A 25019-nucleotide genomic window follows, 5' to 3' on the forward strand; every position below is an offset into this window, starting at 1 on the left:
GAGAGCCAGGATGGGGAGAAAGAAGAGAGGCCAGTCACTCAACCTCCATTCTCGCCATCACAGCCGTACAACATAGGCGAGATGCAATCCTGTCCCGTTAAGGGAGCTGGATAAGCTACACAACTTGTTGAGCAGCCACCACAGGACCCAAGGAAAAGTGTCCAAGGACTTGTGTGCAACATCCCAGAGGTAGAAGGAGGTGAAGGTAGTCTGTTGGGACCACACACCCGCCTTCAGCTCCTGTGGTACCGACATATTCTTCCGAATGCGAGGGATGGACCAAGCCATCGACTTTGTGAGCTCTCGGGTGAAAGGTACCGTATCGTTGTCATCAGCTGCCAAGTACCTCCTTGATCGCTTCACGAAGTCAGGAGGAAGATGTGCCCTTAGACACTTCTTCCTTGGGAGAGACAGTACTGGCGAAAACGTTGACGACATCCAGGTTAGGAATGTCGAACCTTTCGGAAAGTACCACAGCTCCCAATAGGACAAAGTAACGAATGATCTGGATCATCGATACAAAGTCCAAGGAGGAGGGGAACAAGAAGGACTCGAACCCAACAGTCGATGCCAATGGATTTGAGTCCACCTACGACATCCGAGAAGGATGATCCCCACCCTGTTCTTCCATCTTCTACGCCAAGGCCAGGGTAACATGAGAGATGGACCTAAGAGGGCATATCTCTATCCGACGACTCGTAGGGCGAGTGCAGAGCACGGACAGGAACCCTAACGAGAGTCGCATGCCACCCAGGAAACATTCCTGGGACAGCATGACTGAAGAAGCTTCTCGTCCGTAGCTAACTCTCGACTAAGGAGACGAAGGCTACTTCAGATAAAAGACTAGGTCGCAAGGGCCTACATTCTTCAAAACTGAAAGGGAGAGAAGCAGCCCTCGGTGGAGAAGACGAGGAAGTCCAGACTTGACAAGCGACTCTGACCGGGAAGAAGTTCCGACAACGACACCACCAGCGAAGACGGATCCAGTCCCTGGGACAGTGTTGCAGAGGACTTCAAGGGATATCCAGCTATATCTGTTGCCGCTCAGCGAGAAAGCCTGTGCTTGCAAGGAAAGCTGGAAAGTCTCCCAGTCCTGAACCCACAGGGATGTACTGCCTCAAGAACCGCTTCTTGTGTAGCTGCACAGGAGGATGGGTCAAGCGGAATTCTTCTCGATGCCTCGGCAATCAGTTCGAAGGAGGGGAAGTCTTTAAGTATTTGTCTGTAACTCGGGGTGAGCAATGTTTGTGAACCCCTAGCGAAACGGACAAATACGGAGGGAAAAACGTTGATATCGAGTTTTCACCAAAAGACAGCATGCCTCAACAGAGCGGCCCCTGGTCTGGTATGAGGAGAGCGAGAAAACACTACTGACTTGTGTGCAGGAGGCAACAGAAGGACGGTAGGGATTTCTCAGTCCAGCAGTCTCTGTATGAGTCTTCGTGAAAAAAGAGTGAGCAGCATGTTCTGTCCCGATCACTCAAACCCGAGGCCAGGCTTGCCTACCAATACATCCCCACCAGGGATGCATCTGGTTAATTGAGCTGTCGAGTGTGCAATAGAACAACACTTTCGAGTACCTTCAAATGTCGAGATAAAACAGGGGAAAAACGATTGCCTCCTGTTTGTCGACAAAAGTCACTACTGTGGTTTTATTGTTCAATGAAACCAGTGAGTACCATAAAACCCATCCTGGATTCTCGGACGGCCAAAAGGCTGCCCTGAGCCCAGGACGGTGACGGAAGGTACTAATCATCTCGGTCGCACAAATTCAAGACAAGGTCTTTACCAGTGTGCGCCTATTCTCAACCTGTGAATCTGTGAGTAGACACAAGATTTGAGGAAATATGAAGGCATATTCGAAGGTTCCTATAATCAAGCATTAGCCTAACTCTTTCCTCATACCTCGAAGAGGAAAGAACGGGCAAAAGGAAGCAGACTTCCATTTTCGACCATGGGGAAGCTTCTGCAAGATGACAGGGAACCGAGACAATTAGCTCTAGCCGGCTGGCATTTCCCGAATCGGGAGCACGGGAGAGGCGATGGAAAGAATTGCCGAGACCTAAGGGAAATAGATACTTCTCCTGAAGGAATCCATTCCCAGGTCTCGGCAATGTTGCTGCCAGCTCCAGAGACTCGATAAGCATCATTTTGTCCAGGCATCAGCAGTTGCAATCTTCTTCTGAAGCCTAGGACTTCTTAGCTAAGGAGTTGAGGTGGGCTGGCTTGAACCCAAGGTCGAGTTGAAATGATAAGACCCAAAATTCTTGGCCATTGTCCAAAGGACAAGGCAGTGCCCTGGTGGGAACCTTGATTACCAGGGTATCTGGCAAATCTCTGAAAGAGAAAGGCAGAACCAAGTAAAGGTTCGTTCCCAAGGGTCGAGCCAACTCGGGACTTACGAAACTGGAGATCCGAATGGGACAAAGTCCTTCTTCTTAGCACCAGAATTGCCCAAAAACTGTGGTCAGCAAGACCCTCCGAGGCAAGAAGAATTCATATTCTGCCGAGGCAGGGTGGAAGTTTGGTGTTTCGACCTGAATTAACTCCATCGAAGAAAAGAATCCATCAGGTCGAGAACGTTTCTCGGAAGACAGGACTGCGGCGGTCCCTGACATTCTCGGCCCTCAGAAACTGCAAGGGTTGCAAGTGATGAAGGTTATTCATTGGGGAGCCGCGGTCCTGTCCCAGGGATCCTCGCGCCCGACGAATCAGCGCGGTTCCCCGAGAACACGGGGCGATCGTGCTTGAAGAGGAAGACCCTCGCTGTTCCGATGCGTGAAACCCCTGTACTTCTCCCCTTGGAGGGAGACCTTGACAGATCCCATGAAACCCTTCTCAGCTACCTGGTTATAATACGAGAGAATCGGGGGACCGATACCCAAAGCACGCCAGGCAGCCGAACTCCGAAAGAAAATTTCGTCGGAGCTCTCTCTGTCCGTCTCGCTCCTCTCGGAACAACCGAAAGGAGAGGAGAAAAGAGTAGCCCTACCTGTCCTGCCAGAATGATAAGCAGGAGAGGCGGACCGTGAGCAATAATCAACCGAAGGAGATTACTGCCACACGGGGAAAGAAGAGCACCTATGCCGTGGCAAAGTGCTTTCCTGGGAAGAGCAAAAAATTCACTCGAGCATACACGAGAACCCGAATCGGAAAAAACCGAGTAGGGCCGAGCCGAGCCGAGCCGATCACGAACGCGATCCAGCTGGTCGGTGTCGCGGCAGACTGGGAGGCAGGCGAGATGGGGCGAGCGCGAAACGAGCCAAGCCAGTCTGGCAAGCCGAGTCAAGTCGAGCCGAGCCAGTCTGGCAAGCCATGTCGAGTCGAGCCGAGCCAGTCTGGCAAGCCAAGTCGAGCCGAGCCAGAGCCAGACTCATAACTGGGCAGGCCAGACTCGTCTGCTGTGAACAATTGCTAGTTTCCCGAACTCTAAACTCCTTCGAGGCCGAAACCGAGGCCAAGGCCCCTCGAGAAGAAGGCTCATAGGGGAATTCTGTGTCTGCTATCTTGCATGCTCGAACCCTAAAGTTCGAGACACAAGAACGAAGCCCCCCGAGCAACCGAAGCAGCAGGCGGGCAGAATCGAGACACCTGGCGTCGCGGACACCGACACCTGGGTGTCCCGGCGACCAGACACCTGGGTGTCTCGGCAACCAGACACCTGGGTGTCCCGGCAACCAGACACAAGGGCGTCCCGGCAACCAGACACAAGGGCGTCCCGGCAACCAGACACCTGGGTGTCTCGGCAACCAGACACCTGGGTGTCTACCTGGGCGCCCCGCAACCAGACACCTGGGTGTCTCGGCAACCAGACACCTGGGTGTCTCGACACTTTCTCGTCCCTATGCCTCTCAGAAGGAGAGCGCTCGTGATTCATAGAATTCGAGCTACCCACGAGACTTCCGAAAATCGGGAGCGGCTGCTTTGTTACCTAATAGATTAAAAGAGCCAAGCACAGAACCAGTCTTAGATGCAGACTTCCAAGACTGGCAACGAGGGAATGGCCTCGAGAGGCCGTGCTCTCGCGGCCCCAGAAACGCAAGATCCCACAGGAAAATGCGAATCGGCCAACTTGTCTTCCGGAAGAGTGTCAGTCCCTTGGAAGTCCCGCAGGACTCCCAAAGTGAATCTCTTCCTTGCTTCTTCTGGTGTTCGAACCGAGAGGTTCGAGACACCAGGCTGGGAACCCGACCGAGCACTGGCAAACACTCGGGGAGCGCTTGCGGTGCTGGCAGGAAGAGGAACCGAGACACCTGGGTGCCTCGGCCCTTTCTCTCGCACTGCTCCCGAACTGGGCCCAGGAAAATCTCTCCAGACCAGATCGGGATACTCGATATTCCATAGAATCTCGAGCACTCGGCGCTCGCGAACGAGCGCCCGGCAGCCCCCATCTTAGAGGCGGAACCTCTAAGACTCGGGAACGGGAACGCAAACTGAGGTCTGCGCGCCCGCAAGCTCCAAAACACAAAACCCACGGCTATGCGAATCGGTTCCCTAACCCGAAGGTCGGGAAGAGCCAACGAGAGACCCACTGCCTCCTCGGAAGGAGGCAGTCCCTAAATGTCCAAGGGCATCAAGGGGAAGAAGCAGCATCCTTCCTTCGGCCGATGAAGGTCTGCCGATTCTCGGGACCTCCAGGACCTCGGGAGAGGAAGGGAAGACGCAGCAGAAGACGAAATCGAAGATAAGATGAAGAAGACGGCGGCTACTTCCACAGGACAGCTTCCTTCATCTCCACTCCCACATCTTCTACAGGATGGTCGACACGAAACATCGTAACCTCCAGGGTAGTCCGGCAGGAACACAACGGACGCAGGAGAAGCATGATCAGGACAGCCGATGCAGGAGCTACAGCAGCAGATCGGAGGGCAGGAGCTACTGCAACGGCCAGGAAAATCACCTCAACAGGACCACTTCCTAAATCTTCACGCCGACATCTTCTACAGGATGGCGGACATCGTAACCTCTGGGGCAGCTAGCAGGAACGCACGGAAGCGGACCGGGCACGACCCGCCAGGAGCAGCAGGAATGATCAGGACAGCCGATGCAGGAGCTACGGCAAAGGTTCGGAGAGCAGGAGCTATGCAACGGCCAGGAACGTCACTTCCACAAGGCGACTTCCTTCCCTTCACGCCCACGTCTTCTACAGGATGGCAGCAGGCAGGAACACAACGAAGTGGCCCCGGCACGACCACTAGGAGAAGAAGCGGGCACGATCAGGACATTCGATGCAGGAGCCACGTAGCTGTTCGGAAGGCAGGAGCTAATGCAACAGACAGAGTGTCATTGAAAGTCACCAGCATCGACAGGAGCGATCAGGCGGGCTGCGGCAGGAGACCAGGAGAGCAGCCCCAGACTGTCGTGAGAGTTGACACGAGCAAAACACAGGGAACAGCAGGAGCAGATAGACCACAGATACGCAGGAAGCATTGCAACAGCATACATGAAAACCAGCAATGACAGCGATCGAACTACATCAGCGGGAACAGAGTCAGAGCGATCCCGACGTGGTAATATGTCATCTAATCAGGTATTGTGGTCGATCCCGAAGCAACACTGAATGAAAGTCGGGACTGCTTCATGCAAGATATTCTGATATATGATATCCAGCCAACTACTGCTGTCTCTGCAATGCTCACTGTCAACCTGAAAGAAAAAACAAATATGATTAGTAGAGGGAGGCTCCTCCCGCTACAAGGGGAACAGCCCTACGCAGCGTTAGGAGTTACTCTAGACGAGGTTGCTCGCTCCCTCCCCCCTCCCCCGTGTCTTCACCCGACGAGCGAGCGAAGAGGCGAAGGAGAGAGAAGGAAGAACCTACGGGAAGAGAAAAAGGACAGAGGGGAGCCCACCAAGGGCGCCGTGGAAGCGGAACTTATCGACGACGCCAGAACCTCCCACTCAGCCCGCAAATCTCTAAGCGCAGGCGGAGACAAACACTCAGCAAAAAGAAGGAAGAAATTAGTGATGCCCCTTACACACGGAGGGCGGAAGCCCAAGAAGGGACTAATCTTACGTCCCAATGGATGTAGGGGAAGTGAAGAAAAAGCGTCCCAAACTAATCCCGGCACAGGGCGCCCAGTATTACGAAAAGGGCCGCTGGAGAGAAGCATTACCACTTGGCTACGCTTCTCCAGCTATGCCCTTGGCCGTCAAACCCCAGACACAGGCAGGGAACGACGGCTTACACAAGGTTATCACAAATCGTGGGTTTGTATTACCAAATATCAAACACACGCAATATATAAACAAAAATACAGAAAGATCCCACCGTAAGAGCTTAACGACAGTCAGCAGAGAGAACAAAAAATACGTCAGCAACAGCTGACGGCCGAAAGCAAACTGGTATGTTTACATCCGGGCAGGCGGGTATCCCCGCCTACCTGGAGGTAGTTACTGCCTAACCACCTTGTTCAAGAGTTTAACGGCCGTTTCCAGCCTACGCCTGAAAGTATCTCCTAATGTAAAGGACCGAGGGTTTGTATATTGTGTCGGAACAATATATAGGTTTACAGTTTTGTTTAAAATAATGTGTCTGTAGTGAGTTTTACTTCTGTTACGTCGACTCAGTCGACCGTTTAACCAATATCTCACCTTCTGCTCCTTCTAAATCCTTGTCTACTAACCTATTCCCCTTCTCTGTCAAAATGCACTTGTTCGTTCTTTAGATACTTTTTCTTCGGCTATCGCCAAATCTCTGTCTAAATCTACCATAGTTACAGTATCTTCTGTTGTTTCCAAGCTAGATATTATTCTAGCTACACAGCTTTCAAAGGATGTGTCGTATGGGAATACTCTCAAGTATGTTGACTTGTTTTTGGATGAGGCGGGAGAGTCGTTATAACTTCTCTTCCCCCTGCCCGCCATCATTTCCCATTTTCTTTTGGCACCTAGTTTTCTTTCATTTAGCTGACTTGTGTGGACTTAGCTGAGTCGCTTCAAACTGTCTCCCTTTCACGGAGTCGTGCTCTCGTGGATATAATGCAGTACTCGGCTGCTGTTGCCTCCTGTCGCCAGCTGTCTCCTCCTGTTGACCTCTGGCAGAAGAAGAGTTTGAACCAGAAGATCTCCTTCGGTTTGATTGGTGTTTGCTGGAGCGCAGTGCTTGGCTGTATCTTCATTTAGTTGAGAAAGGAGACCACATAGAGAATAGGTCTCGCTTGTCTTCGAGAATTTTGGCGCCCTTTAAGCATTCGGAGAAGAGAACCCAAGCTTTCTCCTGCAATTAGAGTGCGTTTCGTAACTTTTCACGTACTCAGGCACACAAAGCTCCCTTTAGGTTTGCCGGGCCTTGTTTTCTGGTTTTTTATGAAGTCACAGAGTCCATCTCTTGGGATACAGCCGGTTAATCGGTGTTTAAACAGTCTTCAGTAGAAGATTCAGTTTTCTTTTCTCTTACCTGTGAAGAGATGAACTCAAGACTGACAAGTGCTTTGGACATGCTGAAACAGTCTGTTTAAATTGTTGAAGCTTTCATCTTTTACTGAACTTTTGCTAAGTACAGTATTTTGCCTCTTCTCTGCATCAGCTTAGAGAGGTTGAGGTCCAACTAAGTGTGTTTTTGGTGCCAGCTTAGAGAGTTTGTGGAGCCAGTTTTAAGGGTTTTAATGGTTTTTGGCACCAGTGGAAGTTTAGTGAGGAAGAGCGTTTGTTTTTAACTCGTTTCTGACACAGCAGGCTAGTGTTCTCATGTCTATACTAACACGGTTTAGAAGTGAGAACACTTATGCTCCTATCTGTACTAAAGGCTTATGCTGTACATGTGAAGGCGATATGGGAGGATATATTGGTACAAGTCTTGTTTTATACATTTCAGGAATAAGTTCAGCCCTCAGATTCTGGTAGATGGCCAATTACAAGCCTCCCGACATGCTTGGAGACTTAGGAACAGAACCTCACGTAGTGGAGGCAGTGACGGAATTAGGATTCCTTTTAGATTACCCTCCACTGGTTTAGTCTCCTATAGCTGTTACTTTGTCTTCTCCAGCAGAAGTCTCACATTCTTTAGTAGGAGGTTGTAAATTAGAGTGAATGAAATGGACCAGGAGGTAATTCACTCGGTTTTTACCTCTGATTTTTCTCCTAGCTCCATATAAATAACTGGAGACTGCCAACCACTAGTGGACACATTGAGACTGAATAACTTTACGTGTCTGTCCTCATGCTTTTGGTTTTTCCAGCATGGTTTTAGTGACAAAAAGAACGATCAGATGTTTTGGTGGGCGTGCATGAGACATTTTCTCATATCTATATATCCTCAGTCATGCAAGTTCCTTCAAGGTGTCTTTACAGAGGAGGTATTGTTGGTCAAGGCACTTTGCTTGGTCTCGTGTGCAGTGCCTCTACAAGCATTCAAAGGGAATCTGTTGCCCATAGGTGGATGGTGTCGACTTTTAGGAGCTAGAAACCTTTTCTACTGAGTCACTGGTTCCAGTTGGCCAATTCTGTTAACAATATTCCAAAGGCCAAGAATCTGTTGCTTCACCTAGCTCAGTCTCTGTGCATTATGGTTTTCAGTCGACTTCCCTAACTCCTCCTCATTCTCATCTAGTGATGTGGCGATGATACTTGAATCTGCAGGCTTGTCTGTCAGAAGACGAATAAGCACTTGCTTCTTGAAAAATTAGCCATCAAGGAAGCCTTCTAAGTGGTAAGGGTTTTCTTTGTTAGGAAACATGGCCTCACTGGGGATTTTGTCGGAATAATCAGGCTCAATTACAGTACACTCTCAGCATAAGAGATTACGACTTACAGCTAATATTCATTAAATTTGTAAGTAATCCAGGACCATCACTGTCACCAAGTTCTATAGGAGGGACTGTAACCAAGAGTTGACTCTTTTTATTCTTAAACCTACATCCAGGTTTTGTTTTTTCCCTCTAGTCATGTAACACGAAACAAATAATTTTGACTAGTGTCATTACACTTACTTACAACATAGAATGGTCAACACTACAACTGGTAAACTTACTAGATGTCAGGGCAGTGGAAAGACCTTCGAAGATGCCTAGCAGGTTTATCCCTGGTCAGAAACAAACTCATAGTGAAAAGTTTGCTTCCCTGAGTGAAATGAACAACATGATATTGGTTTGATAATTCATTCTGTGGAAGGACAGTTTTTGGTGACTGGGGATTCAGAAAGAACAAACAACCTACAGTGTCCATTACATCTGCAAATTTGACGGTTGCTATGGGATTAAAGGAGCGCTCAGATGTAGACTAATAGCATGCAGATGAACAGTAACCACTCGTCAATTACTAATCCTTGAAGGGCCCTCAGGCTTGAGCAGTGGATGTGTTTCTTTAAGTTTGGCCTGATTCAGACTCATAGACCTTCCCCCTCTATCTACTCTAAGGAAGTGTTGAGCAATTTCAAGTTCAAGAATTGTTAGTGACTTCTGTAGAGCCCCAGTAGCCTTAAAGGAAATTTTTTTTAACTTTCTAGCTCTCTTGGGATGTCTTTCTTACTCTTCCATTAAGGGGACATCGACTCAAACTATGGAATTCCACGCACTTCCACTAACTTTTGCATCTCACACTTAACGGCTTGTAGGTAGATGCTAGACTGTCTCCTCCCAATAAGGGGATTTTCAAAGGTATCACAGGTTCTATCCTTAATCAAGTGGAAAACCAACCATGGCCGTGTGTCAGAAGCAGTGGCTTGTGTATTGCTCAGGGTGCTGTTCTAGAGGAATTTTCAATGCCTGGAACCTTGTAGACATCAAATTTTCTCTGCTTTCTCAGATATAGTAAGACTTTTTCGCTGTCTACTTTCAAGGTTATTGTTCCATCTTTCTTTGGTATTGCGTCATTTGCTATTAGAACTGCTCAAAGTAAGATCATTTGAGACTGAAACCCCTTCAACTCAATATCAGTCTCTCTTTGGAATTTAGACGCAAGTCTAAATTTTATCTGAAGATTCTTTAGAGCCTCTGCGATGAGTTCCATTGGTTTATTTACTATGAAACTTCTCTTATTTACCACTATCGGCAGTTAAAAGAGTAAATTTATTGCAAGCTTTCTCCTTAAGGCTATTGTAAAGGGAATGCTATTTTATCATTTTGCCTTAGCACTGAGAATGATGTTAAGTCAAGTTTTTTCAGAGAACTGTAAGAATTCAAATTTAACCTCTTTGGTGGGGAAGAAGTGGAAACTTCTCTGTCCTGTTGGGGCAATTAACCTTACTTAAACAGGTTAAGCCTGGAGGAGGCAAAGTTCACCTTTTCTTTTGTGGTTTTGAAAACCTAGATGTCTTTGTCAAAGGTCAAGCCTGGAGGAGGCAAAGTTAACCTTTTGTTCTGTGGTTTTAGAAACCTAGAATGTCTTTGTCAAAGAACACGAGGTTCTCGGTGATGTATCTGACTAGGCTAGTGTATGAGAACTAGCTCCATATCTATTACCTTTATTGAAGGTAAACATTCATAATGTGAGAGCTGTTGCAACTTCATTTAGTGTTACGACAATTTGTTGCTTGAGGATGGTATTAATGCGGTGCAGTAGAAGTGCAATTTGGTTTCGCCTGCTCACTACCTTAAGTATATATGCAGAATTGTGGTTGAAAACAATAAAGCCCTTAGTCAGCTACTAGTAACAGGTAGTCTTTTCCTGAACCGAAGAAAGAGCAATCCTTTAGGCTCTTTGTTTAAAATCCCAGGTTGTAATATTCGGGTGGCATGAAGGTACTGTACATATTTTGTAAAGGAGCATACCTTTGTATCATAAAGGTATAGCATTCATTTTAGTGATTGTCATTTTATAGGGCTTTTGGACTCAGGCACAGGGGTCCAATCATGCTGCTTCTTCCATGCTGGCTGAAGAAGAAGCGGTTTTCTCGCCAAGGCTACTCTTAGCTGCACACGCGAGGGCCTTGCTCCCTGAATGGAATCCACCTTCTGGCGGCAGTATTACCCAGAGAGGACTCCAGATCAGGGAAAGATGTTTTTGGGTTTCATACAAGAAACTTTTAGCTCGCCTGGCTGAGCAGAATTTTGTCTAGCTGCACTGCCCACCACCCTTTTCTCTATATGGGAGTCAGCTAATTTAACAGTAGGTAAGGGTCATCCCAAATAATATAAATTTTCATAATAAAATTTCATATTTGGATACTTACCTACTGTTAAACTGACATCCCGCCCAGTCTCCCCCACATTTTCGTGAGCTGTCTAGGAGAATTCTGGCTAGAGCTTAAAACATTCAAACACACCTAGTGGAGAAACAAGTGAACTAGAGCCTTCTGGGTCAGCCAAGCGATCTTCTTCTTTTTGTTTGAATGCTGACTTGCCTATCGGCGCAGGATATATAAGCTAATTTAACAGTGGGTAAGGTTCATCCCAATAATATGGTTCTCTTTTTTCACTTATATTTCCAAAGATGAAGCATTCAGAACATTACAAATACATATATCACTAGTTTATAAAAATGGCTCGTGTACAAGAAAAGTTACTGTACTTACTTCACGAGTCAGCTGGGATATGGGGGTGCTTTTCTGCTTTTTATTTCGTCCAACTTCATTCCTGTCATTTTCAACAGTGTCATTTATTCTCCGTGAGTCCATTATAAGCCTGAAAGCTATAAACAATAGTGTTACTGACCAAGATAAAACAATTTATGAAAAGTTTTACATATGCAACAAACAGCTTGAGCTCTATTTCACAGTATACAATTCTCAAATGAAAATACCAGGTTAGGCCACTGAATACACTGATGATAATAAGTAAAAAGTGATATCCTTTTGTGGTTGGAGGTGGGTGCTGTCTGTCAGACTTTGGTGCCCTTCTAATCTACTGCTGGTAGCAACTGTTCTGTCTAAAATTCACACCAATTCATGTTGCTGTAACCCTTGCCCATAAGCTGGTAATTGTACAACGGTCAAAAGTGATCCTAAGCATACAAAATTCACACAAAACAAATCGGTACCTTTATTCGTCAAAAGAACAGGTCCTTATGAGGGACTGCCTATGGCAATGACCAACCCAGACAACTACTTTTTCCAACGCTTGTCATCTTAGTATTGCCCGGCCAAAAGATTATCTCATCTACTTCCTATGACCCAGCTGAGTCGACAGCCTCTGTCTACACTGAAATTTGTTCGAATGACTCTTAAGGTATCATTGTAACTCATTCAGTTCCCCTTACACCAGGCAACTGAGGTCTGTTACCCAATGCTCAAGGCCTTCTGATTTTTCCACACTATTAAAGTACCTGCTGGAAGGCAACATTTACTGTCTGAACGATAACATACCTTTCAGTCATATCTGTATATACTTTATGGACAGGTAATAATGGATTTTAGAGAGGTATTTGGCAAGATCTAGCCTATATTCAGTTTGGCTCTTATTATCCAAGAAACCTGAGACTTATCTCTGTAAACAGCACTGACACTTTTTTACAAAGGTTAAAGGGAATCCATGGATAGGGACTTTTAGCCCAGTTAGGTTAGGTTAGGATGGATCCCCATTGATGAAAACAAAATACAGGATAAGAGGTTGATCCAAGAGAGTGAAGTGCCCTGCCAGGTTGGACAGTCCACTCTAAGTAGGGTTAGGTCAGGGAAGGTCAAGTTAAAATGTACTGTATCCTTACCGGGCCAGCCAAAAACAATGGACGTATGTTCCACAGACGAAACCAAACCTACCTTTCCTAGAATGCCATGTAATGACCTAAACAGACCTTACTTCCTAACCTAACTCAGGGTGGCATGCCCTCACCTGGCTATACAGGGTTTGCCCTTCTAAACCACCCAAGTAACACTGAACATCAGAAACGTGGACTAAGCTTCTGCTCGGAGATAGTGTTTGAGCCAGCTCCCGAGGTAAAACTCGACACAACTACCGCGGCCTGGTTCCCACCAGTCGCTGATTGGAATATTTCTTGCCTTTTATTTATGCTATGGATTTTGTTCATGTCTTTTATCTGTGTTTATATTTCTCATCGTTTGTTTGTTTTTACAGTCACCCCCAAAAGGCTGGTGCTAAACACAGCGCCTATTTTATGCTTAACCAGGTAGTTACCAAACCATAGGGGCACAGTTACTGTCTTCAGTTTTCCCATTCTCAAAACTACCCGAGATGGTAAAGTTACAATCTATCCCAATATCTTACCCTGTGATTATGGTGCAGTTGCATAGGTCAAGTTAGTTAGGTAGAATTTTTGAGCCTTAAACCCTATACAGTATTACCTAAAACTGCATAGGGTAAGGTTAGGCTGGGTTAAACAAAGAGATGACGGGATAAAGCATTGGAAAATACACAAGGGAGCGGATGCAGAGTTAGGCTAGGGAAATCTGACCGTGAAAATGGGCCAAACCTATCCCTTCCTAGAAAGCAGTATCCTGACCGAACCAGACCTTACCTTCCTAACCTCACATAGGATGCCGTCCCCTAAACTGGCAGGGGAAGGGGCTTTGTCCCCACTAGATCCCCAAAGTAACCTAACCTTTAGTAGGGTATCGTGCCCTAGCCTAACCAGAAATTAGGCTACCTTCCAGATGTAACTGGGTGCCATGCACTGACCTAGCTGGAATGGGGTGAAATTTAGAAGGCAAAATTACCAAAGTCTAACCCTGCCTCCCTACTCTGCATACTACCCTAAACAAGACAAACCTTTGGTAGAACTTAGTATTAGCTCCAAGTCGGGTATTACCTTGGAAATTGACCTTTTCTATAGCTTGAAAGCTTGAATAATAATATCATTATCCCATTGAAAGAAGTAGCAAAGAAGTCCCAGGACAGAAAGCTCCGAAACCAGCAAACCTCTGAAGAGACAAAGAACCTCATGAAAAAACGTAGAAATCTCAAGCCCCCATCAACAGTGCGGGAGAAAATTGAAGCAGCAGAACTAAACAAAACTATACAGAAAAAGCAACAACAAGACCTTCGCAACAGAACAACAGAAATAACTGAAGATGTCATTAAACACAGCAGAGGGTTTAAAACAGCAAAAGAAAACTTGGCCAAAGGAAGCTGCAATTCACTGGGGTGCTAGAAGACAGATCCATTACTGTACAACCAACTGTGATGGGATTGTTAAGCGAGCAAGAGAGTACTACCAAAAGCTTTACTCTTCAGAAAGACCCCGTTACCATCTTTGCGAAAGAGAAAATCAACACCTATCTCATGGCTTTCCAGAGATCACAGCATGCGAGGTTCGACTTGTTATCAAGCAAATGAAGAAGAGGAAAGCACCGGGACCAGATAACATCACATTGGACCTAATAACAGATGCTGATGAGCCAATCCAAGTCAGACTGGCGCGACTATTCAATGAAGGCCTGAAGAAGAGCAAAACGCCAGAAGAGTGGAATAAAGCCATCCTCGTTTTACTCTACAAAAAAGGTGACCTCAAGGACATGAACAACCAACGACCAATCAGCCTCCTTAATGTTATTTATAAGATCTTCACCAGAGGTATCACTAATCGAATTCTGGTAAGCTTGATGAAAATCAGCCAAGGGAACAAGCGGGCTTTAGAAGAGGCTACTCCACAATTGACCATCTACAAACAATAAACCAGATCATTGAGAAAACAAATGAATATAAAATCCATCTAGTAGTAGCACTTGTAGATTACACCAAAGCATTTGACTCGGTCGAAACTGAGGAGGTCATGTCAGGGCCGGAAGAACAGGGAGTTTACATCTATGTCCTCCGTCACATCTATGACCATGCAACATCATTTATTCGCCTCCACAAGGACTCAACCATTCCAACTCAAGAGAGGAGTCAGACAAGGTGACACTAGCTCACCCAAACTGTTTACTGCCTGCCTGGAGAGAGAGCTTTCCAACAACTCAACTGGCAAGAAAAAGGAATAAGAATAGATGGAGAATACCTAAGTCACCTCAGGTTTGCTGATGACATCATTATCGTTGTCCCCCACCAAAGAAGAGCTTCAACAAATTCTCACCGAGCTAAATGAAGCAAGCAAATCAGTAGGCCCCCACATGAACTTGTATAAGACCAAAGTCATGAGCAATAAATACACTGAAAATACAGATGACATACTTGAAATTGAAAATCAACAAATTGAGGAAGTGGACCACTACATCTCCCTTGGACAACGAATCTCTCTACATGACGCCACCAAAGAGAGCGAAATACAATGAAGAATAACCCTCGGTTAGCAGGCGTTTGGAAGAGCCAGTACAGTGTTAAAAAATAAGAAGATTCCTATCCCCTTAAAAAGGAACGTCTATGATCAGTGTATCCTCCCCACTGTCACACATGGGGCTGAAACTTGGAATCTAACAAAAAAGATTTCCCTTAAATTACGAACAATGCAGAGAACACATGAGGGAATTATCCTAGATATAACTTGGAACGATAAAAAACAGCTAAATGGATATGTCAAAAACTAAAGTAAAGGATATCCTTAAAACCACCAGTAAGCTCAAGTGGAACTGGGCGGGGCACATTGCCAGGATAACAGACAACAGGTGGACATCACGAACAACCTTCTGGACGCCCTGAGGATACACAAGAAACCGAAGAAGACAAAACACCTGCTGGCGAGATGACTTAGACCAACATAAACAACAGTGGCACAGAGCAGCGGAGGATAGAAATCTGTGGAGGAACCTGGGGAAGGCCTACATCAAACAAAGGACTTTTGAAGGCTGAAATGATGATGATGATGATGATGATAGTATTTTGGCTGCTTTTCAAGAATTTACTGTTATTTTTTGTTGCTCGCCTGTAATTAACCTCAGAACTGATTATGGTTTAGCTATCACGCATGTACAGTGTTATAGCCTAGGGGAGCTTTTGGTAAAAAGTGGAGTTTCCTTTACCGGGACTCTGGGGGGCAGAACCCCCAGCTAAGTAACACGGCCTACTAGGTTAGGTTAGGTTGGGTACGTCAGGTTAGTATGGTTCCTTTCATAATGGATTTCCTTTGACAATCCCTTCCTGAACACATGGCTCCCTAATGGCTCTCGTATTAGCGGAACCGTTCCATACGGTCCGTGAGTAGCTAATAATTAACAGTACCAGTAATTCTAAGTATTAGCTCCACGCCTGTTTTTACCTTTCCAACAGGTTTTTTCTACACTTTTAGGGGTTCTGATACTGGCAGTGCATCTGTTTGTTGTCGGCCAAATGGAATGTCCCTTCGCCGTGTTTAGTACTGGCCCGGGGGTGGGGGGGGTACCCATACATTAACAAGTTATTGCACTTGCTGGACGGGATATGAGCCGTTCGAAACAGACGTACCCGTGCTCTGTCTTGTGAAGATTGCGTATGGAAACCCCTTGTTAGATGGACTTCAGGGGTTAATTACAGGTTAATTACACTCGAGGGCCAAAAGTTAAAGGTAAATTCGTAATTAGCAACGAAAAAACTATAGAAAAAGTTAAGCTAGAAGGCAGTCGCCGCCGCCGAGCTATTACAGTATATAATTCTACCAAAATACCCAAAATTCGATTAAATTTAATTTAAAGAAATAATAACGACTTAGCATGCAATGCACGTGCTTATTACAAGCAGATAATTTCATCTCCATAATAGTACCTTACGTCAAGTGGGGTGGGCGGAGCTTCAATATGTCTCCCGAAAAAGCCATGCTTCAGAATTAGGTAAACAGATGAGAAATTGTAGTGTTTCTTTATTTAGTTTTTCCTTTTGGTCTATCACAGTCATCCTGGGTTGCATCCTGCCTCCTTAGGAGCCCATCACTTTTCCCACTTTTGTGCATGAGTCTGGAGCTACTTCACCTTCTAGTTTTTCCAGATTCTTCCTCAAGGATCTTGAGATCGTGCCTAGTGTTCCATTGATTATGGGTACAATTTCCAGTGGCACATCCCATATCCATCTTATTTCATTTTTCAGGTCTTGATACCTATCAGTTTTTTCTCTTTCTTTCTTATCTACTCTGGTGTCCCACGGTTTATTATTATATTAAGGCAACTGCTGCACAATGAATCACGGAAAATGACCACATTCAAAAATAGGAAAATAAGATAAATGTGTTCATACTCAACAACATAGTAATATAATTGTCATGTCAGGAATTTCTCTCTCTCTCATACACACGTGCATATATATATATATATATATATATATATATATATATATATATATATATATATATATATATATGGGTATATATATATGAGCGTGTATATGAGAAAGAGAGAAATTCCTCTCACGACAGTTATTTATCCATGATGTATTTGTGTATTCACTTGTTTCCATGCGATCTACCCCTTACTGTAGAGTTATTAGTATCGTCTGTCTGATAAGAAATGATTGATTTGATTTTTTCGTTGTGAATTGCCGTCTGTCGGGTAATCGACAGACAAGAACCAGCTAGTTGCTGTGTTTGTATCTGTAATCATGTGAAATCCAAAATACATTCGCATGCTTATGTATTTTGTAGAAACATGTACGCCTCTATCGCATGTCATGATAATAAGGGTGAAAGAACCACATCTCATTGGAGAATGACACACTTACATTATTTTGTCTGATTTTTGCTCTTGGCGAATGTGTTGCACACATCACGTATGGTAGGCCTAATAAGTGACGGTGTCATTAGATCTTGTTTGTACCTCTCGCCAGCGAAGCCATTAGGGATGTCACGAGGGGGAATTTAACAAATATGTTGAATTTCCATACTATTATGTTTGGAATTTATTTGTGCAACGAACTCGAGAATTAACTTAAAGTTTTTTTGTGTTAATGTTTAGTTTGTCAGTCAGTTCTGCATTCGCGGTAAGTGTCTAGCTGGTCTCTTCTTCTTCCCCAGTGAAACCGAATGCAGGAGGGAACAGTATGCAAAAAGGGCGACTGCCCTTATTCTTTGAACTTTGTCGTAACTTGGTTCACTTTAGTGCCACCGAGTTGTAATTCCCTTTGAGACATTCATTTTCATTTGTCTGCTTGGTATGTTTAGCCTTTAGTTATTAAATTAATTTTAACTTGAAGTTCAGCAGGTGAGCTTCAATATCCCTCCATTTATTTCATTTTCCCTGTTTCAGTTTTTAAGAATGGCGAATATAATTTGATCTGATAATCTTGTATTGTGTTCGTACTTTAAGTTACGCAGGTAATTGTAGAAACGAGGTAACATATAGCGAGTCCTCAAGGTCTGAAAATCAACCCTCCGTGAATACTAGTAAGATTTAGAGAGAGAGAGAGAGGCGCGTATCTCTCGATCGTCGTATCTCACAGCAACTTATGATCTGAGTTCATGTCTAGAGGAACTGCTCAGTAAGTGGAAGTACTTAATTGTGGTACTACTGTATTCATTAATGATAATAGTGTTATCCTCGTTAGCACTGAAAAGGTTGAGAGATATAATCTCCCCGTAATTCAGAAACCGCAAAGGGAGCGTTGCGTTGTTGTTACGAAAGGCTTTAGCGTTTTTTGACCAAGTAACAACATTAAGCATACAGTCCACGTTGTCCATACAATCATTTTTCGCCACAATTAGGGTACAAATAAGGTTTAGTAAAACCATACGAGGCGCCTAACGGCAGAGTGTCGTAAGCGACACCGTCGCCGATTTGGAGTTAAGCACACCCAAGGTATATTGAAGGAGCCTTCCCTTCTATATAAATTGACCACACCAACGTCCTCTCTAACCCTCTAGCTGTCGGGAGAAGAAATTTCAGTTCAAATTTTCCGCAACAACAACAAGGTCGAAATTCTCGTTTTGTAACATTACTTCTTTTCCACAATAAGCTGTAGGTCCCGTTGCTAGGTAACCAGTAGGTTCTTAGCCACGTAAAAATAAGTCTAATCCTTCGGGCCAGCCCTAGGAGAGCTGTTAACCAGCTCAGTGGTCTGGTTAAACTAAGATATATTTAACTTTAACTGGCTGGTCGGGTGGCAGAGAGTTGCAAGCGCCCGTGGTGCATAAACCAATCATGAGTCCAGACGCCCTGCCACACCTCCCCCACGGCCAATGAGAAAGGCTAGCCATCAGCGGAGCGCTGGCTATCACTGCAATAAAAAAACATTCTTGTACCTTCCTTCCCCATGATCGCCTCTGGATTTAATGTGCTTCTTTTTGTTCTTTATTCATTAATAATACTGGTTCCTCTTCATCATGTCCGACACGAACATAGATGACAATGTTCCAGGACCTTCCAGGGTCAGAAAGAGAGTCCGGGACTTTGCTAATTGGAAGCAAAATGTAGCAAAAAGCTTACGTAACAAAGGTGAGGCGTATGTAAGCAGAAAAGATCTGGTTCCATTCATCCCCCAGATTTTCATGACATACTTCAACCAGCTTTTTTGTGATCAAGATACCCTCACTGCTACTCCAGACACCCTTCAAGATACTCCTCATGAGAATGACGTGGATAATGATTTACTGGACTATGACGTCTGATTCTCGCCTGAAGTAATTGGCGCTTACGTTTTTTCCAATCAAAATGTATTTTAGCCATTATTGACGGCAATTATTATTGTTTTGCAGGTGAGACGACTGTATCAGCCTCAGAGTATTCTGATTAAAATACCTTATTATCTTTCTACTGCTATTTTATTGTGTAAAGCATTAGCTTTTTAGGTCTTTTTTGAAGTGAACAAAATCACCTAGTTATTCCTGTAAGATTAAGATAATCAAGGAAATTATCCAGAATGATAAATAAAACAAAGATAATATCTTTGGGGGGGGTCCTAGAGGGGTTACAGGGGCATTGGTGTGTGTTTTTATGGGATTCAGTGTACCGGAGTATAAGATTGATTTCAAGATGAATGCAGTCATCGCTTTATCTTTCGGCATGCATTAAACTCTTGGCTATTTTACAATGATAGTTTGAAAGCAGACACAATAACCTTTATTTTAAAACAAGAGCCAGTGTCGTACCTCATTTAAATGCTGAGATATCGCATTCTGAAAGTAGCCAAACTTTGACTGCGTTTTTCTCCAATTTTAGTTTTTGGCGCTTGAGACACTCTGCCGTTAGGCGCCTCGTTTAACTATTCTGTTCTAGCATGTGAGCTTCATTATAAGACTATTTATTATTCTACCACATACTGTTTTGAAAATGCAATATTCGTGCTACAACACTTAACAGTCGAACTTTCAAGCCGACACCGAAAATAAATTTGACTGAATACAGTAAAAGAAAAAAAAAAAAGAATACGTTCACAAGGATGTTTAACTGGACACTTCATATCAATGTGTCTTGGTTATGTGTCGGCAATGCAACAAATAAACTCTATTGTAGCCAGTTGTATTATTTTTATTTTCAAAAGAAGATTCGGTATGGACTGAAGTTCAGTGCCACGAAGATTAAAGTATCAACAGCGAAAACTGCGATTCGCACGGTAACCTTCGTACGGTTGGCAACACGATGAGAGTGACTCATTTTGATGAGAGTAGGAAGAGTGGTAGACCGTAGAGTGACGTAGACTACTAACTCCATAATCAACATCCGCGGTGACTACTGCCGAGTGAGTCTGTATGCAATCAGTTGCTGCTTGATGCTGAGTGGAGATAGACGCTCGACTTCGGCGTGCAGAAGCTGACTGGGCCAGTGCCACAAGATTTCGACCCTTGAATTAAAACGGATTTCATAGTGTTTTAGCCTTGGTTTATCATCGCATCTTTCCCCTGATACGGATTTCACTTGTTATTCAAAGGTTTCTCAGTGAATGAAAACAGGAGACACGAAAGCAATTCCATTAAGGTAAGGACGCAAATATCTATAACTATGACCTGCCGGTCATTAGTCTCTCTCTCATATATATATATATATATATATATATATATATATATATATATATATATATATATATATATATATATATATATATATATATATATATATAAACACCACAGGTGAAAAAAATAAGGATGTGTAGATGTAGGTCCTGACCGGTTTCGACTTGATTTCCAAGCCACTGAAGAAGGAAGGACAGACTTCGTAGTGGAAATCACAAAAAATATATATACCACAGAGACAGACAGGACGGACAAGCAAACGAAAACGTTGGATACTACGAACCCAAGCCAGACGGGTGCCAAAAGGAAGGGGGAATAGTGTTAGTGGTCCCAGTGGCGTTCCTGAGGGGGAGCCTGTTTGAAGCCGCCCCCCAAAGTGAGGGGGGCCTCAAAATGCGATATTTAACCATTGCTGCTATGACAGGACAAGTAAATTTCTGAAATTTTCATTTACAAGTGCCTTTAAAATGATCCTACAATTGCTCATATTCTAAAAAATTTCCACCCCGAACCCCCCAGCTGCTTTGGCTCGCCCCCCCACCCCATAAGAGGGGCCCCAAATGGGAAAGTCCCCCCCGGGCCCCAAAATGTCTAGGAACGCCCCTGAGTGGCCCTGTGCTATGTTTGCAAACATAATAATCCTTTTTTCCATACATATCTACAGCCTCCCTTAAAATTTAAACGTTTTAGAAGTTTCTTTTGAAATTACAGGGCCAAGTTTATACGTGCCTTGACTGATATTCATGTTGTGGCCATAACTTTCAATGATATCCCACAACTTTCAGTGATATTCCTCTCCCGTGCAGTATCAGATTAAGCCTTCTCTTTTGCTCCCGTCCACCTGAATGTATGTGTGGCTGTTGTCACTAACATGAACCAAAATGCAATGTTCACCTGCGCAAGTCTTACTTACTCATATTGTATGCTGTCCCGGTGATTTAGCAGTTTGACCATTGTAAGAGTTGTCTCAGCACTTGCATGGAATTTATTGTACTCCCCTTTGATATTGTCGGAAGTTCTTTATAAGTACGTTTCACTATTTTCATTATTCGTCAATGCCACATAACTCCAGATTTCTTAAGAAGATGGAGGATGTCTTTCATATCATCATGTGGTAATAAAAGCAGATTTTGTTCCGATGGAAACACGTAACCGGTGTCGCTTCATAAGTTGCCAAAACGCAATATGAAGTTGTGACCAACACTTTTGAAGAGAGCTCTGCATTCTCGTTATTTTGAACCCCATAAATACTATGCGCAAAGGACGAATAACTTAGATAGTGAATTTCATTTGAAAAACTCAGTTTTACGCCTCGCCTAAATTTTCTGAGTTTCCCCTGACTTCTTTCGTCGCATAGTTCTGGGGTCAGGTTATCGGTACCCTGACTCCACAACTATTGTTTCGGAGCAAAACCGTCATTAAATTAGTTGAAAACTCGTGAAAATATGCCAGGAAAATCGTTCTGTTATCCAACGGGGAATTTTTTACCTAGAACCTGTGTTGTCAGATGGAGTAGCCTACCTACTCTCAGGTAATGTGACGTCACTAGCAGGTTCCACAACTGAGACAGGTGTCCTCTCTCTCTCTCTCTCTCTCTCTGCTTCTCTCTCTCTCTCTCTCTCTGACTGCTTATTCATAATCACATTTAATTATACTTTTATTATTATTATTATTATTATTATTATACTTTTGATAATATCAAAAGTATAATAATAATAATAATAATATAATTATTATTATTATTTTACTCTTGATATTATTATTATTATACTCTTGATATTATTATTATTATTGTTGTTGTTATTATTATTAATTATTACCGTTATCATATATGATGGAGGCGATTTATATTTATACAATGGTGACCTCTCAATAATAATATATGTAGTTCATATTTTAGATTTCTTTTAAAAGCAGATTTTTCGAAATACTTGCTGCATATCCGCTGCGTCAAGGGGTTAAAATTTCTTCCTCCCGCTCAGCTGAATCCATTTCTTCTTCTTCTTCTTTTTCTTTTAACGTGCTTTTTTCCCATTTTTGTATGGGGTAAGCACGAATCCATTTCTCTTGTTTCTTCATCTTTCGGAAACCTATAATAATTATAAATTGATTTACCTATCGAATACTTTTTACAGTCACGCACTGCGCAACTAGGCATCCTGACAATTTGGTGCGAGAGCTTTCTATTGGACCAATATGACCTTGGGACAGAGCAAGGCCGTGAGACAGAGTGATTGGGAGAGAGATGGATGTCTGAAGCCCCACTCATTACAGACTGACCCAAGGTTCAGCCTCGGACGGGCCCAGCAGCCAAAAAGGACTAGACAGTGTATCACAAGAGTTGAAGAGTCACTCGCATCGTGTTGCCAACCGTACGAAATTTACCGGGCGAATCGCAGAGTTTTCGCGGTTGATACTTTAATCTTCGTGTCACTTAAGGGCACAATCTTAGGGTTATATGATGAAAAATAGGATTTTTTTATTGTCTTATGATAAGGAAACACTCTTCTAGAACACATTCCCAGTGTCCGTTGTCATGGTTACGCGGCGTTGCCAGGCGCACAGACCTTTAAGGGGATCGGCCGGCTTCCGACTTTTTTAACGACAGGTTGTTGATATATAGGGGGTTTGTTAAAGGATATTGTGTGGAACTTCTGGGGAAAAAATTTTTGTTCAGTGACCTTAGGTTTTGTGACGCCAGAGCATTTTTCGGCCAAAAATGGCCATTTTCAAAATGCATCTCCTCCTTTGCTTTTTGGTTTTAAGGGATGAGATTTGAACCACGTATAAAACACATATGGGCCTTCGACATAAAGCCGGGGATTTTTGATTTTTCAATTATTTTTCGAGATATGAATTTTTATTTTTATGAAATTTTCCCAGAAAAATTACAGAAAAAAATTGCCAAAAATCAGAAACTCAAAATATTAAAAATCCCCGGCTTTTTTTCTAATCTACCATGTTTCCTCATATTATATATGAAATTTCATTTAGATTGGTCCAATACTAAGGGAGGAGATACATTTTGAATGTGAAAAACGTATGTTTTGAGAAACGGGCCATCAAAGTTTTAGTTACATAAAAAAAGTAAAAGGGACTTCAAAGACTGTGTTACAATTAATTCTATGGTTTTAATTTTTATTTTTGGGTATTAATTAATGCAAAATGATTATAAATAAGAATATTAATTAATTATTTATGTGCCTAAGACACATTCTTATAAATTTTAGGTTCCTGGTCCCCCCCTGTCTGATCTTGCTGCAAGGTATTACTCTAGGGTATTTTTTTTATTAGTGTCTCGAATCCATCCCTTGCCAAATGGATCCTGGGAATTACTTTTCATTCACAATTAGGGATTCGTGATTCAAGTAATTCATCAAGTCTTGCTTCACTTATTATGATCATTTTATTTTCAGGATCGTCTATAATATCAGCCTCCGAGCTACTGCTTTCTTTTTCTAAAATATCTTTGCCCTTTGGTAGTGACGAACAAATAAAGAGGCGTTTAGGGGTGGATGTGGTTGGTCTCTGGTCAGCAGAGATCGCTGCCTGCGCCGTTTGATGGGCGACAGCTCTCTCTCTCCGTCGCTCCATTCCCCTCTATGGCACTAATTTCTTGAACTCTTTCTTCTACTTCTCGCCTGGACTTTTCCACTTGGCTTTTCCGCATTCTAGAAGCATGAAGTGAACTCTTGGCCCTTTTAGGCACGGTGAAAAAACAAAAACGCCGCAGAAAATACAGAGTTCAGTCAAGGCTAGCGAGCATGAACTTGGGAGTTCATACAACTCTCGGCCATAGTCGATGACGTCATTGATGACGTCACTGACGTGTGCGTTGTTCATGGCTAGGAATAACTAAAAAGGTGCCGAGTAGGATATTATTGACATTATACATTTCATTTCAAAGGAAGTTTTCGTAATATATATCGCAAAAACTATACCCGACTAAATCATTTGAGCTACTGGTGTTTTATGGGTATATAGTTATTGTTACATTTTAGGCCATAACTAGAGAAATACGGCAAATTTTAGCATAATATTTCGTGGACGCATTCTTGAACCCTATACGAAGCCATAGAATTTTTTTTCAGCAAATCGAATTTTTTAAAGATTATTGGTTTTTTTAGGCGGCCGATCCCCTTAAATACGTAATACTCATGGATTTAAATGGCCAGCTACAGCTGACTGCCGGTGTAATTTACTACACAATACTTTATTTATCCATATCTCGGCGAAAAATGTAGATATTTTAATTCTGTTTGTTTCTGGTGGAAGTACAAGCTTTTCCCCTTCTCTCTGGTATCAAACAAAAGACTGCGTGAAATGAATAGCTGGGACCGGCGGCG

At 43.6% G+C, this 25019-nt stretch overlaps 1 protein-coding gene across 3 annotated transcripts in view; it reads right to left on the reverse strand.

Annotated features, from left to right (window-relative positions):
* Positions 1-18602, reverse strand: part of LOC136829891 (tRNA pseudouridine(38/39) synthase) — a 75484-nt gene extending 56882 nt beyond the window's left edge. The window contains exons 1-2 of one of the 3 annotated variants that reach the window (XM_067088971.1): positions 18582-18602; positions 11453-11568 (exon numbers count right to left, since the gene is read on the reverse strand). In XM_067088971.1, coding sequence (XP_066945072.1) covers positions 11453-11554 — 102 coding nt within the window. In that variant the 5' untranslated portion in view covers positions 11555-11568; positions 18582-18602. Of the gene's footprint in view, positions 1-11452; positions 11569-16505; positions 16640-18581 lie in introns of those variants that run through there. The other 2 variants (XM_067088969.1, XM_067088970.1) reach the window with 2 other exon arrangements.
* Positions 18603-25019: the final 6417 nt, after the last annotated feature.

This window comes from Macrobrachium rosenbergii, chromosome 45, assembly GCF_040412425.1.
Source record: "Macrobrachium rosenbergii isolate ZJJX-2024 chromosome 45, ASM4041242v1, whole genome shotgun sequence".
NCBI classification, from domain to species: domain Eukaryota; kingdom Metazoa; phylum Arthropoda; class Malacostraca; order Decapoda; family Palaemonidae; genus Macrobrachium; species Macrobrachium rosenbergii.